The sequence below is a fragment of the Fundulus heteroclitus genome, chromosome 19 (genome assembly GCF_011125445.2).
Source record: "Fundulus heteroclitus isolate FHET01 chromosome 19, MU-UCD_Fhet_4.1, whole genome shotgun sequence".
Classification (NCBI taxonomy): domain Eukaryota; kingdom Metazoa; phylum Chordata; class Actinopteri; order Cyprinodontiformes; family Fundulidae; genus Fundulus; species Fundulus heteroclitus.
Window position 1 is genome coordinate 1,964,629 of NC_046379.1, and position 13,875 is coordinate 1,978,503.

Below are 13,875 nucleotides of genomic sequence, written 5' to 3' on the forward strand. Positions count from 1 at the left end.
CAGTTTATACCAGTTGCTGTCAGAAATGTTATTTAAAACATTTTTCTGCTCTAATTTTTACTTCAACTAAACATTATATTTATGCGGGAGAATTAAAACTGTTTGAAAATAAAATACCATTTTTACAAAACAAATATTATAATCTAGCCATGGATACATTTTATATTTTCATTAAATGTGGTGCTACGTTTTTCATCTGTAAAAAAAAACTCCTTTTCTGGCTTTTATTTTGGTGTCGACTGCTGCCCCGGAAGTGACGGAATGTGTGCGGAAGTTGGCATTTAGCGCCAAAGTTGAGCCCGCTGACAGAGGAGGAATCATGGAGGCTTCTCGGAAAATAAAGAATAAGGTTTCCGCCGGCTTCAAGATGAGGGGACTCATCCTCCGACCGTATGTACTCCTTTTTTCTCTGAAGTTCTCCTGTTTCTCCTGAAGCTTCGCTGCTGCCTGGAGCCGCTGCGTCACAACAAAACCCACCAGAACACGAATTAATCACAGATCTGAACATCATTAGTGCGCCTGGGTGTATTTAAAGTGTTCGTTTCTAAGTACATCAGACCAATTAAATGTCGATTTCTTCTTCTGTTTTAACAGGATTTGGCACCGGTCCACACTAGGGCTGGACGATATAGGAAAAAAAGCACATTGATTAAATATAAATCATATTCATCGATGTCGATAATTGTCAACAAATTCAAAACGTATATTTTAAGTGCAGCCCTGAACATTTTATGCTGTTGCTTAGCGATTTATTTTTAGCTACAGACAGAAACACTCAATTCAAACTCAGTCCCTAACTTTTTACCAAATGTGCAAGTTTATAAAAAATAAACAAGAACGTGTGCTCTCTGAACTCTTTAAAGGGGGCGGAGCTTCCTGTGTCTGCGTTGTGATTGGCTGGGAGGATTTAATGACGTAATATTAACCTACATGATAGAAAGCATAAGGAAGGAAAACTGTTATTCTATTGAACTTTTTACTAACCCTTTTTTTCTATCATCAATATCTATCATAATTGAATTATCGTCCAGCCCTAGTCCACACCAAAGGCACCGACACCTGCTTTAATCATCATGGTAACGGCAGCAAACTGGCCTGACCGCATAGACAAGCTGTGGGCTGACACCAGAACCAGAACCATCCGTGCAGAGGAGCTGAGGGTTGCTGTTAGAGCGCCCTGGGCTTCCTGAGCAGAACCAGAGCCTGGACTCATGCTGGACTCATGCAGCCCAGACCCGGCACCGAGTCCAGGCAATGCACAGACTTCCCAGCAGGACCACATTTCTGCCTTAAAAATCATTTTGTTGGGCTAATGTGTTTTTCCACATTTTCAAAATGCATTTTATTTTTTGTTTTTGTTAATTTTGAACGATCAAAATAAACAGAAATGAATACTTGAATTTAGGGCTGGACGATAATTCAATAACAATATATATCGATTGATATACGGATATCAATAAGGCCAATAAAAAGTTTAATAGAATAAAAGTTTTCCTTCCTGATGCATTCTAGCCATGTAGGTTAAAATTACAGTCGTTACATCCTCCCAGCCAATCACAACGCAGACCTAGGAACTAAGCTCCGCCCCCTTCAAAGAGTTCAGAGATCACATGTTTTTTCTTTTTTATAAACTTGCAGTTTTGGTAAAAAAGTTGGTTGAATAAAAGCAACAGTATAAAATGGCCAGGGCTGCACTTAAAATATATGTTTTGAATTTGTTGATGATTATTGTTATCGATAAATATGATGTTTTATCAATGTCATTTTTTTGTATATAGTCCAGCCGCCCTACTTGAATTATTTCACTCTATTATTTATGAGCTCTTCTTTTAGAATTAAATTGCTGAAACTAACTTTTGGATCCATTTCTAATTTAACGAAAATCACTCTATTATTATTATTATAGGAGATACATTTTTTTAGTTTTGAACTTTCTCGTCTAACAAAGACTGAAGAACGTGAAGATGTCCTACCTCACCTCCTTATTCCTCTTTCTGTTGCTGGGCCTCAGTGAAGCCAGCAGGCACCTGGTGGAGGTTCTGGAGTCGGTGGATCCCTCACAACTGGATGACGTCATCGAAAGGCTCTTAGATGCAGTGGAGAAGCAGCCGTGTAAGCTCAGCTCAGAGTTCAGAGCAGTCTGATGATGATGATGATGATGATGATGATGATGATGATGATGATGATGATGATGATGATGGTGACCACCATGCTGTGTCTTCATACAGTGTCTTCCAGTATGATCGAGCTGTCTGTGGTGGAGACCGCCGTGCAGGACTGCTCTCAGGGCTGCGATGAAAACATGTAAATATATAATAAATGGTTTCCTTTGGTCAGCTAGCAGGAAAATTTTAGCTAATTCTTAAATACCTTAGATTTATTCAGATATTTTTGATTAATAATATGTGCGGTGTCAGTCAGAGGTTTACATATTTGCATATTCGCCTCCTGGGGGTGATCTCAGTCAGGTTTGCCCTCAGATTGCACAGATCACTCAAGTTTGAAAACAGGTTTCTCTAATCCACACAGAGGAGAAGTCATACATATTCTGACACTGAAACTCCTGATCTGGTCTCTTGTTAAATGAATGTTACTAAATAGACTCAATTCAATTAAATTTTATTTATATAGCGCCAATTCATGATACACATGTCATCTCAGGGTTCTTTCCAAAGTCAGACTCCATCAGATCCTCCAGGTTGGTGAGAAAGTTTCCTCTCTAAGGAAACCCAGCAGGTTGCATCAAGTCTCTCCAAGCAGCATTCACTCCTCCTGAAAGAGCGTAGAGCCACAGTGGACAGTCGTCTGCATTGTTGATGGCTTTGCAGCAATCCCTCATACTGAGCATGCATGAAGCGACAGTGGAGAGGAAAACTCCCCTTTAACAGGGAGGAGAACCTCCAGCAGAACCAGAACCAGGCTCAGTGTGAACGCTCATCTGCCTCCACCCACTGGGGCTTAGAGAAGACAGAGCAGAGACACAGAAAGCTCAGAAGCTCACATTGACCCAGGAGTACTTTCTATGGTAGAGAAGACAGAGCAGAGACACAGAAAGCACAGAAGCTCACATTGACCCAGGAGTACTTTCTATGTTAGATGGTAATAATAAATCAAAGCTGCGGCTCAGCAGCATCCTTTTTGTAGCCCTTAACAAGCTAGAAACTTAAATTGGACAGCGTGTTCTGGCCGGTGGATCGTGGTGGAGATCATCTACGTTGTTCGGTTTCCTGGCATCGGCTTTTAGACATCATCTATACGTTTGTGAAGGTTTAATGTTAGTCTGCTTCATTCACTCCAAAACCCTGCAGCCGACCCACAATTCTGTGTATCAGGGGGAAGTTTGGCCTCTTGTAGTCCAAATGTTGTTGGTTCTATTCCGGCTTCCTCGTATCACATATCATATCACCCTTGGGCCAGGCACTAAATGTCTGGTTGTCTACTGGTCTGCGTATCAGTGAAAGCTGGCAGTGCGATTGGGGCAATGTGGCTCTAGTCTAAAGTTATTGGAACCCCTGAATTAATCAAAGTGTGATAGATTACAAAGGAAGCCCCACATTTTGATTTCTCCACCAACTCTGAGCATTAAACCACGTCCCTCTGTGGTGGTGCAGTGGGCTAAGGCTGCATCTTTGATACGGGGTTCCAATCCTGGGTGCGTCAGGAAGGGCATTCACATGGTGCCTAGTTCTGTTCAGGGATAAAAAAAAAGTTAGGCTTAATATTTGTATTTGTATTCATTTATTTATTTATAAAGTGACAATGTATATTAATGTGAGATTATAGCCAGTGCTAAATTTCATCTCTAGTCCTTCAGGAGGCAGAACACCCTCAACAGATTAATGCATTGCAATAACAAATAATACAGTAAATCAGAATAATGTTGTACTTCTTGGTCTTATACGTTCATAATATCCCTCAGCTCTGTTGTTATGACCTCAAATGATCCGTATTCTTCTTCTAGAGACAACGTATTCAACATCATCGGAGCATTTGATGTGCCCAGATACATTTACAGTGTGGAGAGGAAGAAATTCGTACCGTGAGTAATGTTTTCCACCTTTAACCCCTAGACTGCTCTTGCTTATCCGTGCGTCTGTATCATCTGAGTTAGTTTTATGTTGTCATGATGGTTGTCAAAATAATGGCTACTACAGAGACACCCTCAGCCTCCCTGCAGCCGCTTATCTCAACAATGATCTGTTGCTGGAAGTTTAAATTCTGTTAACATGTCGAGTTCAGCCAGAAAAACACGAGAGACCTTTTTTATTGGCAAGACAAACATAAAAGTGTTGCTCGAAAGAACTTTCCCTAAGATGCAAATAGACTAGAAAAAACAAAAGGCGGAATAATGCTACATGCTAGCTGCATTAGCCCTACACGGTAGCTGTGTTACTGCTACGTGCTAGCTGCATTATCGCTACATTCTAGTTGCATTATCACTACATGCTAGCTGTGTTATCACTACATTATAGTTGCAATATCACTACATGCTAGCTATGTTACTGCTACATGTTAGCTGCGTTACCAGTACATTGTAGTTGCATTATTGCTACATGCAAGGTGCGTTACTGCTACATGCTAGCAGTGTTATCGCTACATACAAGGTGCCTTATCGCTACCTGCTCGCCAAGTTACTGCTAATAATAATAATAATAATTGAACTTTATTGATCTCACAATGGAGAAATTCACTTCTGCATCTTAACCCATCCCCTTGGGGAGCAGTGGGCTGCCACTGTGCGGCGCCTGGGGAGCAATTGGGGGTTAAGGGTCTTGCTCAGGGACCCAGAATGGCAGCTTGTGGGAGTTGAACTCAAAACCTCTGGGACCGAAGCTCTGTGCTCTAACCACTAGGCCACCACTCCCCTACATGCTACATGCTAGCTGCATTATCACTAAGTGCTAGCTGTGTTATTTCTACATGTTAGCTGCATTATCCCTATATGCTAGCTGTGTTACAGCTACATGTTAGCTGCATTATCCCTATGTGCTAGCTGTGTTATAGTTACATGTTAGCTGCATTATCCCTATGTGCTAGCTGTGTTATAGTTACATGCTAGCTGCGTTATCCCTACATGCTAGCTGCGTTATCCCTACATGCTAGCTGCGTTATCGCTAAGTGCTAGCTGTGTTATCACTACATTATAGCTTTGTTATTGCTAGATGCTAACACTATGACGCTGGTGTTTGAGAGCCACTTAAAAAGGTCAGTCCTGGATCTGCAAAATTGAAGTATTAAACCTCCTGGACGACATAAGCTAACGCTATCTGTTTAAATATTAGCTTCATGGACGCAGACAGCTTAGTGACAAGGTGCTGTTGGTCTGGACTTCCTGTCGAAATGCACCTCCGCTATGTTCTGCTGCATTACGCATCAATGCAGGAAAACATTAACTAGCTCAGACAGCTAAAACAACCCCTCCCGCCCTTAATACTCTGTTTAGTTGTAAAGTTATTAGAAGCTAATGTGGCTGATGCTAACATGTTATGGTGGATCCATGTTTGTTCTAACAGACAATTGGCTTTAGTTTAGAATGATCTCTTATTTGTGTCATCAGCCGATTTACAGGGAAATGGAAGCACGCTGTTTCACATAAAAGATAAACATTTATAAACAAACAATTGCATTACATACATATTTCTGTACATTTTAACACTTAAACTATTAGCGTTATCTGGTCTGGTGTTTCACCAAACAGGGAATTTCTCTAAACGAGGGTTTAATTGTTCCCTACCGATTGATTTTGCCCTAATAACAAAGTATTTTTTTGATATTAAACAGAAATAACCCCGTGCCGAGCGTCTAGTATCGGTATAGAGTTTGAAACTTTAGTATGGTGACAACCCTACGTTCTTCTGTGCAGCATCAACATGACGAGCCATCCGCCGCCCAGTCTGTGTGCTTTGGCCAGAGATAAAGCTGAACTTTTCAGAGAGCGCTACACAATCTTACAGCAGGTCGGTAACACCCTAATCGTGATAATAACGCTGGTCTCTGTTGTCAGGTTGCATAATGTAGACTTTCGGTGTCTTTTTAGCGTACGCATCGCCATGAGCTGTTCACCCCGCCGGCCATCGGAGCTGCTGTCGACGAGGGTCAAAACAAGTTTCAGGTACAGAATCTGAATTCATCGGCGGAAAGTCTGAAACCGGTTCACAGCCTTGACTCTGACCCTGATTCCTTCGTTGGTAACCCTCCAGCTGAAGACCATCGAAGCGCTGCTGGGCAGCACGGCGAAGCTGGGCGAGGTCATTGTTCTGGGGATGATCACTCAGCTGAAGGAGGTGAGCTGTATAAGTGGCAGAGAGGTGATGGGAAGTTGCTTTATGTGGTAAATAAACCCTTTTTTAAATTCTGTATAACATCTAAAACCATCTGTGAACTTTTTTTAAAGGGTAAATTTTACCTGGAGGACCCGAGTGGAACAGTGCAGCTGGACATGTCCAAAGCAATATCCTTTGATAGAGTTCAGTGTTTTCTACAAGCGTCACGCAACGTTTCAGGAAGATTTATTTTCCTTAGCCGCTATTTCACCAGTTTCATAATGGTCTGTACACGGAGTCCTGCTTTGTACTGGCAGAGGGTAAGATTAATTTTACAATCATGTATAATAATAAACAAAATTAGACTAGTGCATTCCTGTATTCTTATTCAATTCAATTTTATTTATATATCCCCAATTCATGAAACATCATCTCAAGCCTCTTTCCAAAGTCAGACTCCATCAGATCCTCCAGGTTGGTGAGAAAGTGTCCTCTCTAAGGAAACCCAGCAGGTTGCATCAAGTCTCTCCAAGCAGCATTCACTCCTCCTGAAAGAGCGTAGAGCCACAGTGGACAGCCGTCTGCATTGTTGATGGCTTTGCAGCAATCCCTCATACTGAGCATGCATGAAGCGACAGTGGAGAGGAAAACTCCCCTTTAACAGGGAGGAGAACCTCCAGCAGAACCAGAACCAGGCTCAGTGTGAACGCTCATCTGCCTCCACCAGTGTTGTAGTACTCGAGTCCGAGACTTGGACTCGAGTTCGAGTCTCGGACTCGAGTCCGAGTCTCGGACTCGAGTCCGAGACTCGAACTCGAGTCCGAGTCATTAGCTAAATTTAGAGACTCGTGACTTGACTTGGACTTGAGTACTGATGACTCGAACTTGGACTCTGACTCCTACATTCAGATCATTCTGACTCGGAAATTGAGAAAAAGACTCGACTTTTTTTATATCATTAGGCTATAATTTTAATATGTCATTAGAATATTATTTGGTGTATGATTTTAATATCTAAATTATTAGTGCAATGTGGTGGAGTGTGGATTTTTTTTTAGTTTAAAAACATGTAGGCTATGCTTACTTTAGTGCGGAACTTGGACTTGACTCGGACTCGACTCAGATTTTTTTTAATGACTTGGACTTGACTCGGACTTGAACACTGGAGACTCGAACCTGGACTCGGACTCGAGGCATAGTGACTTGACTACAACACTGGCCTCCACCCACTGGGCCTTAGAGAAGACAGAGCAGAGACACAGATAGCACAGAAGGACGCCTTGACCCAGGAGTACTTTCTATGTTAGATGGTCATAGCTTATCTCATTCATAGAAAGAATAGTATTGTTTCTTTGTTTCTTTTGGGATGGAAAGAGCCCAGACTGGGGCCGTTGTCTCTGCAACAGTTTAGATGTGATGGTGGCGGCACCCTGTCTCTTAGGAATGTGATTATAAATCGGTCGTTAAAGTCTTTATCCTAGTCAGAAAACCAAACCTCCTCTGGAGAAAAGGCTTTATAGCAGATCGAGCAGCAGCGACGTGAAATCTGTTGGGAGGATTTCCCACCTGGGAACGTTGCGGCGGCTGCTATGCATGGTGGTGGCAGCATCATGCTGAGGGGCCGTCTGGGGTTCTGCTGCGTTGTTCAGAGGAAGGTCTGCGACTTCTTCAGGCGAAACCTGGATTCTTCTGAACGCTTTAAATGGACCAGAAGCTTTTTCAGCACCGTGATGGTTTCAAGGAGAATTTATTGAATTAATAGAGAATAAATTCTAGGCAATAAAGGTTTTAACAGTTTTTCAGCTCCTATACCTGACATTTTAACAGAGCTGGGCGAACGTTTTGAGAGCCACAATATTTGGGTTCATGTCTTATCTTTTGAGGATTATACAAAATCCTCAATGACATGAAATCATCATGACTTCTTGCTTCTGTTTGCTCATCCTCACTAAACAAAATGCTGTTAACATTTTTAACTTCTGGGGACCGATTACATCCCGCCCCTCCTTGGAGAAAATCGGTGGTTTGAAGCTGCTCCGCTGAGTTTTACTCGTTGGAGGCAGAGGTTTTAATGCTGCGCTGTGTCTATGCTTCATGGCGGCTTTCTTGAAAAGGGCAATGGTGGAAGACGTGAGCAGAAAATGGTCCGATTGTTGCCTTTCAGTGCAGCGCTGAAGCAGGGTGTGGTCTCCGTGTTGCAGGTTGGTACGAGGACTCGGTGTTCCACGTCAACGGCTTTGGGTTCCCGCCAACAGAGCCTTCCTCGGCTACAAGGTCGGTGTAGCTGTATGCTTAACGGTTAAAAATGTTCTATAGGCACCTCCTCCCACTTTATACCAGCACGTATAAACAGAAGCATAATATCTAGATAATCCAGTCTTATTACAGTGATTTCACTTTTCCTGCATTTACACCATGAGGTTATGTTAAGATAATGGTTTATAGGACTCAACTCGACTGTTTTTCACCATAAAAGCCCAAATTTCAACGTATTCAGTGAGGATTTATGTGATTTATGTGACACACAAAGCATTCAGCCCCATTTACTGTGATACCAGCAACCAGAAGGAACAGAATCAGAGAAGCTTGAGATTTTATTTGAAATGTAAAGTGCATTATAAATACAATTTATTATAATTATAAATTTATTTAAGCAGCCTAGAGACCCATGGTGACTCTGGAGCTGAGGTGTCAAAAGTATTCACACCTGTTACTCAAGTAGAAGTATAGAAACTAGGGCTTAAAAATACTTCTGTAGAAGAAGAAACATCAACTGGCACCTATTATTCAAGTTAAAGTATAAAAGTACCATATATAAAACTGCTTAAAACGTTAAAATAGAAGTAATCTCACACACACACACCATTACTATTTTTATAGTGTGGTGTTAAAATTAAAAAAGGGAATGGCCATTTCACCCACATATGTCTATTGAACATAAGCCATTTAGTATAAAGCTAATGTATTAAAGGTCCATATAGGTGCGATACTGAACATCAAGTATTGGTGCAAACAGTCAAACTTCAGAGACATATTGACATATTATCAATAAGCTTTTACCTGTTATTACTGGGATGTAAATGAACATCCAGGCGTAGCTGCAGGAACTGATGAGGACAACAGATGTAAGATAAAACGGCATGAAAATGAGTGAGCTTAGAACAATTAGCCTTGTATGGTTGTCTGTATACAGCAGACAGTGTTGTTAAAAGGAATGATTAAACTTAGCGGTTATTCAAAAAATGTCAAATAATCCTGAGAAAATTTTCTTTTTCCACGTTTGGTTTTTAAGTTTTTGTTGGTGCAGTACTGCCTCCAACCACAAAGCCACTGTGTTTAGGTAGCGCTGTTTATCTGAATATTTTTTCGTTTTTTTATTGTCAAGTCAGAACCAAAACAAGCTGAAATTAAATAGGAGTAATGAGACTATTTTCAAAATGCAAGGAGTAGAAAGTTCAGATAATTGCATGAAAATGTAAAGAGTAGAAGTAAAAATCAGGTTTAAGAAATAATTACTCCACTAAAGTAGAAATAACCACAATTTTTACTTTAGTAAGGTAACAAAGTATTTGTACTTAGTTACTTGACATCTCTGCTCTGGAGGAGCTGCAGAGAGCCACAGCTCAGGTGGGAGGATCTGATGATGCAAATCTCGCTTTTATGGAGTGGCAAGAAGAAAGCCTTTGTTATTAAATCTCTTTAATAAATCTCTTTAGTCTTAATAAATCTCTTTTAGGCCTTATACAGGTAATTGTGAGGAAACTTCACATTTTTGAAAATATTTTTGCTTTAAAAAACATAAAACGTCAGAACAAAAACTACATTTTCCTCATGTTTTCTGCATTTCTTTATAGGTTGTGTAAAATATATGATTTTGTATGTTCAGAAAATTACCGAATTTGTTGAAGGTGGTAAATATTTGTATTGAAAATAATTAATTTGGAGTTACGGGGTCACAGAGAGGCCGGTATGTGTTGCAGAAACCTCCTGTCCACACGGTGAGGCATGGCGGTGGCACCATCATGCTGTGGGGATGCTCATTGGGAGGATTTCTAAATAAACTTCACGATTATTCACAACCTTGTGTTGGTCTATAGCAATAAATAAATAAATAAAAGTCAGTAAAGTTTGGGGTTTTATTGCGACGTGAGGAGGTGCTGAAGGTGTTGAAGCTGCTTCTGTGAAAAATGAACATTACCTGTTGAGTCTCTCCACTGACGTGATCAGCTTTGGCTTAACTTCAGGGCGTACTACGGCAACATAAACTTCTTCGGCGGCCCGTCCACCACCTCGGTGAAGGCCTCCTCCAAGCTGAAGCAGCTGGAGGAGGAGAACGAAGACGCCATGTTCGTGGTCGTCTCCGACGTCTGGCTGGACAGCGTGGAAGTGATGGAGAAGCTCAACGTCATGTTCTCAGGTCTGGTTCTGCTGCTTTTATCACAGGTCCGGTCACATGGGACGCCGGCCACATTGTTCTTTCTCTAACAGGCTACGCCGCTCTGCCTCCCACCTGCTTCATCTTCTGCGGGAACTTTTCTTCGGCTCCGTACGGGAAAACTCAGAATAAGTCCCTCAGAGGTGAGACTTTGTGTGATTTAGCGATGGTTGTCGTCGTCGTGGCTGCAGAATCTCAGCAGCGCGGCTGTTTTTATTCGTTTTTCTAGAATCTCTGAAGACGCTGGCTGATGTCATATGTGCGTACCCCAGCATTCACAGCAGGTATGAGCCGTCACCGTTCCCACACTGATCTGGACCGAGCGTCTCTATCAACTCAAACGTGTTTGTTCTGACCTGCAGCAGTCGCTTCGTGTTTGTTCCCGGTCCAGAGGACCCTGGTCCAGGCGCCATCTTGCCCAGGTAGGCCCTCAGAGCCGTCTGATGCCGCTGCTCCTCTCAGCCACATGTATCTAAAGAGAAGCTCGTTCCCTGCAGGCCTCCGCTGGCAGAGCACATCACAGAGGACTTCCGGCAGAGGGTGCCCTGCTCCGTGTTTACGACCAACCCGTGCAGGTCCGCCTCATTTCAGGCTGTCGGTGCACGGCTAGCAGCCTCACGGGGCTTTGTTGTTGTTGTTGTTGTTGTGTGAAATGACTGCGAAAGTGACAAAGTGCTGTGATCTGGTCAGGATTCAGTACTGCAGCCAGGAGATCGTCATCATGAGGGAAGATCTGGTCAACAAGATGTGCAGGAACTGTGTGCGGCTGCCCAACAGCAACCTGGACATCCCAAACCACGTGAGTTTTACGCTGGTGTGACCACGGCGTTTATCAGACGCACGCCAACGAGGTGTTCGCAGCCCTGGAAGCTTTACACGTTTTGTCACGTTGAAACTAAAAAGAAAAAACATGTAGTTTATGACAGAGTGGTGTGTAAATGTGGGAAAAGGAAGATGATGAGTGGTTTTAATTTTTTTTTTTTTTCCAGTGTCCTGTCTAGCAATGTGGCAATAAGAATTGATATCTTAAAGCCAAATAGAGCTCGACAGATTTTGCTTTCACAAGTGGAGCAAACAGCTTTCACCATAATGCTCCGCTTGATTTATGCATGTAAATAGTTTTATTGTGATTCCTGTAGGAAGAATTTCAAATTATATGCACACTACAATGGGAGAGTAAAGGAAGAACAAGAAGAGAGAGAGAAAAAAAAAGAAAGAGAAGAGGTGAAAGAAAGAAGAGATAAAAGGAAGAGAATGATAAAATGTCCTCTGCCTGCTCCATCACCTGGAAAGAGACACAAAAAGAACAGCACAACCAACAGACATAAAGCAACAGATACAATCGAATAACATCTGGATGCCATTGCTAAATCATATGTTGTAATATATTTTACGAATAAAAACTCGTTTATTTTACCTGATACCCCAAGATAAAAGTTCAGCACATACAGCTGCCACATAATCAGGAAAAAAAAGTCCAACCGGGGTTAATTTAACCTAAATCCAGCTGGTTCTGGCCTCAAGAGGTTCTCCAGAGAACATCCAGCATCATGGAGACCAGGGAACCCAGCAGACGGGTCAGGGAGGAAGTTCTGATCCAGTTTACAGCAGGATCAGGTTCTACAACAACATCCAGAGTTCTGATCATCATGTGGACCTGGAGAGAGGATGGACCACCTGCAGACCTACCAGGACATGGACGTCCACCTGGACTGACAGGCTGGACCAGGAGAGCATTGATCAGAGAAGCAGGAGGACCATGGAGGCTCTGGAGGAGCTGCAGAGACCCACAGCTCAGGTGGAACACGTCATCAACACTGTGAAACATGATGGCGGCATCATCATGCTACAACGGAGCGGTGTAGGTCCCGGCAGATAGATGTGCTAGAATGGCCTAGTTAAAGTCCACACCCTAAACCCAGCTGAGAACCGGTGGCAAGACTAGAAAACCGATGAAGTCAGACGATCTCCGTCCGATCTGACTGAGCTGCAGCTGCTTTAATTTGTTGTTTCTAAGAAGAACGGCTAAAACATTCAGCCTGTAGATGTTGGTGGCAGAGAGCTGCTCCTCAGGCTGAAGGTCCTTCTAACGAACATCTGAGTCAGAGGGGCTCGTTATAGATATATGGCAAACCTTTCAGATTTAATTTGGGGAAAATGGGTTCATCTGAAATGCAATGAGCTTTATATTTGTCACGTGAGAAAAGGTGAAACGTTCTAAGGGTTGAAGTCCTTTAGCGCTGATGCCGCTCTTCGTCCTCCTCTTCCTCCAGTTCGTAAAGACGGTGCTGTCCCAGGGCCACCTGACTCCTCTGCCTCTGTACGTCAGTCCGGTGTTCTGGGCCTACGACTACGCCCTGCGGGTCTACCCCGTGCCTGACCTCATTGTCTTTGCAGACAAGTACGACCCGTTCACCATCACCAGCTCCGACTGCCTGTGTGTCAACCCGGTAAGACACAGAAAACCCCCGTTTGGTGGAAAATGATCAACAAGTTTAGTTTTTTCTTGGGAAGATGTTATAATTTGACCCTTGTTCTAATTGGTCTTCATTTCTCTAGGGCTCATTTCCTCGAAGTGGCTTCACGTTCAAGGTGTACTACCCGTCCAACAGAACGGTTGAGGACAGGTGGGACACGTCGCTGCAGCTTTACGTTTCTCTTCTGGACGCATCCCGTAATTTATAATTATTCACGCTCATCAGTAATAACTGCGTGTATTTTTTTGTCTTCACAGCAAACTTCAAGGGCTTTGAAGGAAATGCTGGACTGGCCTGTTCTGTTTCAAATGCTCGCTTTTATGTGTTTATTGTGTCCTAAATAAAGGTTTTATTCTTTGTAAATAATATTTTTTGATTGTAATGCTCATTTGTACGTGCGGATTCGACACAAACTGCTTTTGAAGAGGAGAAATGTGCACAGCTAAATATTAGCATTAAACTGGGAATTTGGTTTCAAGTCACAACATCTTTTATTTAATGAGACGGCATAGATCTCCGTTCACGTTTTGTCACAGCCATGCATTGCTTACGTCCATATGCAGAACCTGGCAAAAACCCACTTAGAAATCATGGAGGGGTTTGAAATCTTCATCTTAGGTGAAACACCTGCCAATCATCAAAACTTCTGGCCTTCAAAGACCTGTTAGTCTGCCTCTAAAAACTCTTATTATTCTAAAAT

The 13,875-nt window shown here is 42.5% G+C and overlaps 1 protein-coding gene across 1 annotated transcript; it reads left to right on the plus strand.

Annotated features, from left to right (window-relative positions):
• Positions 1 to 266: 266 nt before the first annotated feature.
• Positions 267 to 13,543, plus strand: pole2 (polymerase (DNA directed), epsilon 2). The gene is made up of 19 exons (XM_036151027.1): positions 267 to 390; positions 2,012 to 2,112; positions 2,229 to 2,304; positions 3,962 to 4,039; positions 5,864 to 5,957; positions 6,038 to 6,112; positions 6,201 to 6,284; positions 6,395 to 6,451; positions 6,535 to 6,583; positions 8,465 to 8,537; positions 10,508 to 10,680; positions 10,752 to 10,841; positions 10,928 to 10,982; positions 11,061 to 11,120; positions 11,196 to 11,273; positions 11,389 to 11,497; positions 12,972 to 13,148; positions 13,258 to 13,325; positions 13,433 to 13,543. Exons 1-19 carry the CDS (start codon positions 320 to 322, stop codon positions 13,449 to 13,451), a joined length of 1,587 nt encoding a protein of 528 aa, XP_036006920.1. The 5' UTR covers positions 267 to 319; the 3' UTR covers positions 13,452 to 13,543.
• The last annotated feature ends 332 nt before the right edge of the window (positions 13,544 to 13,875 follow it).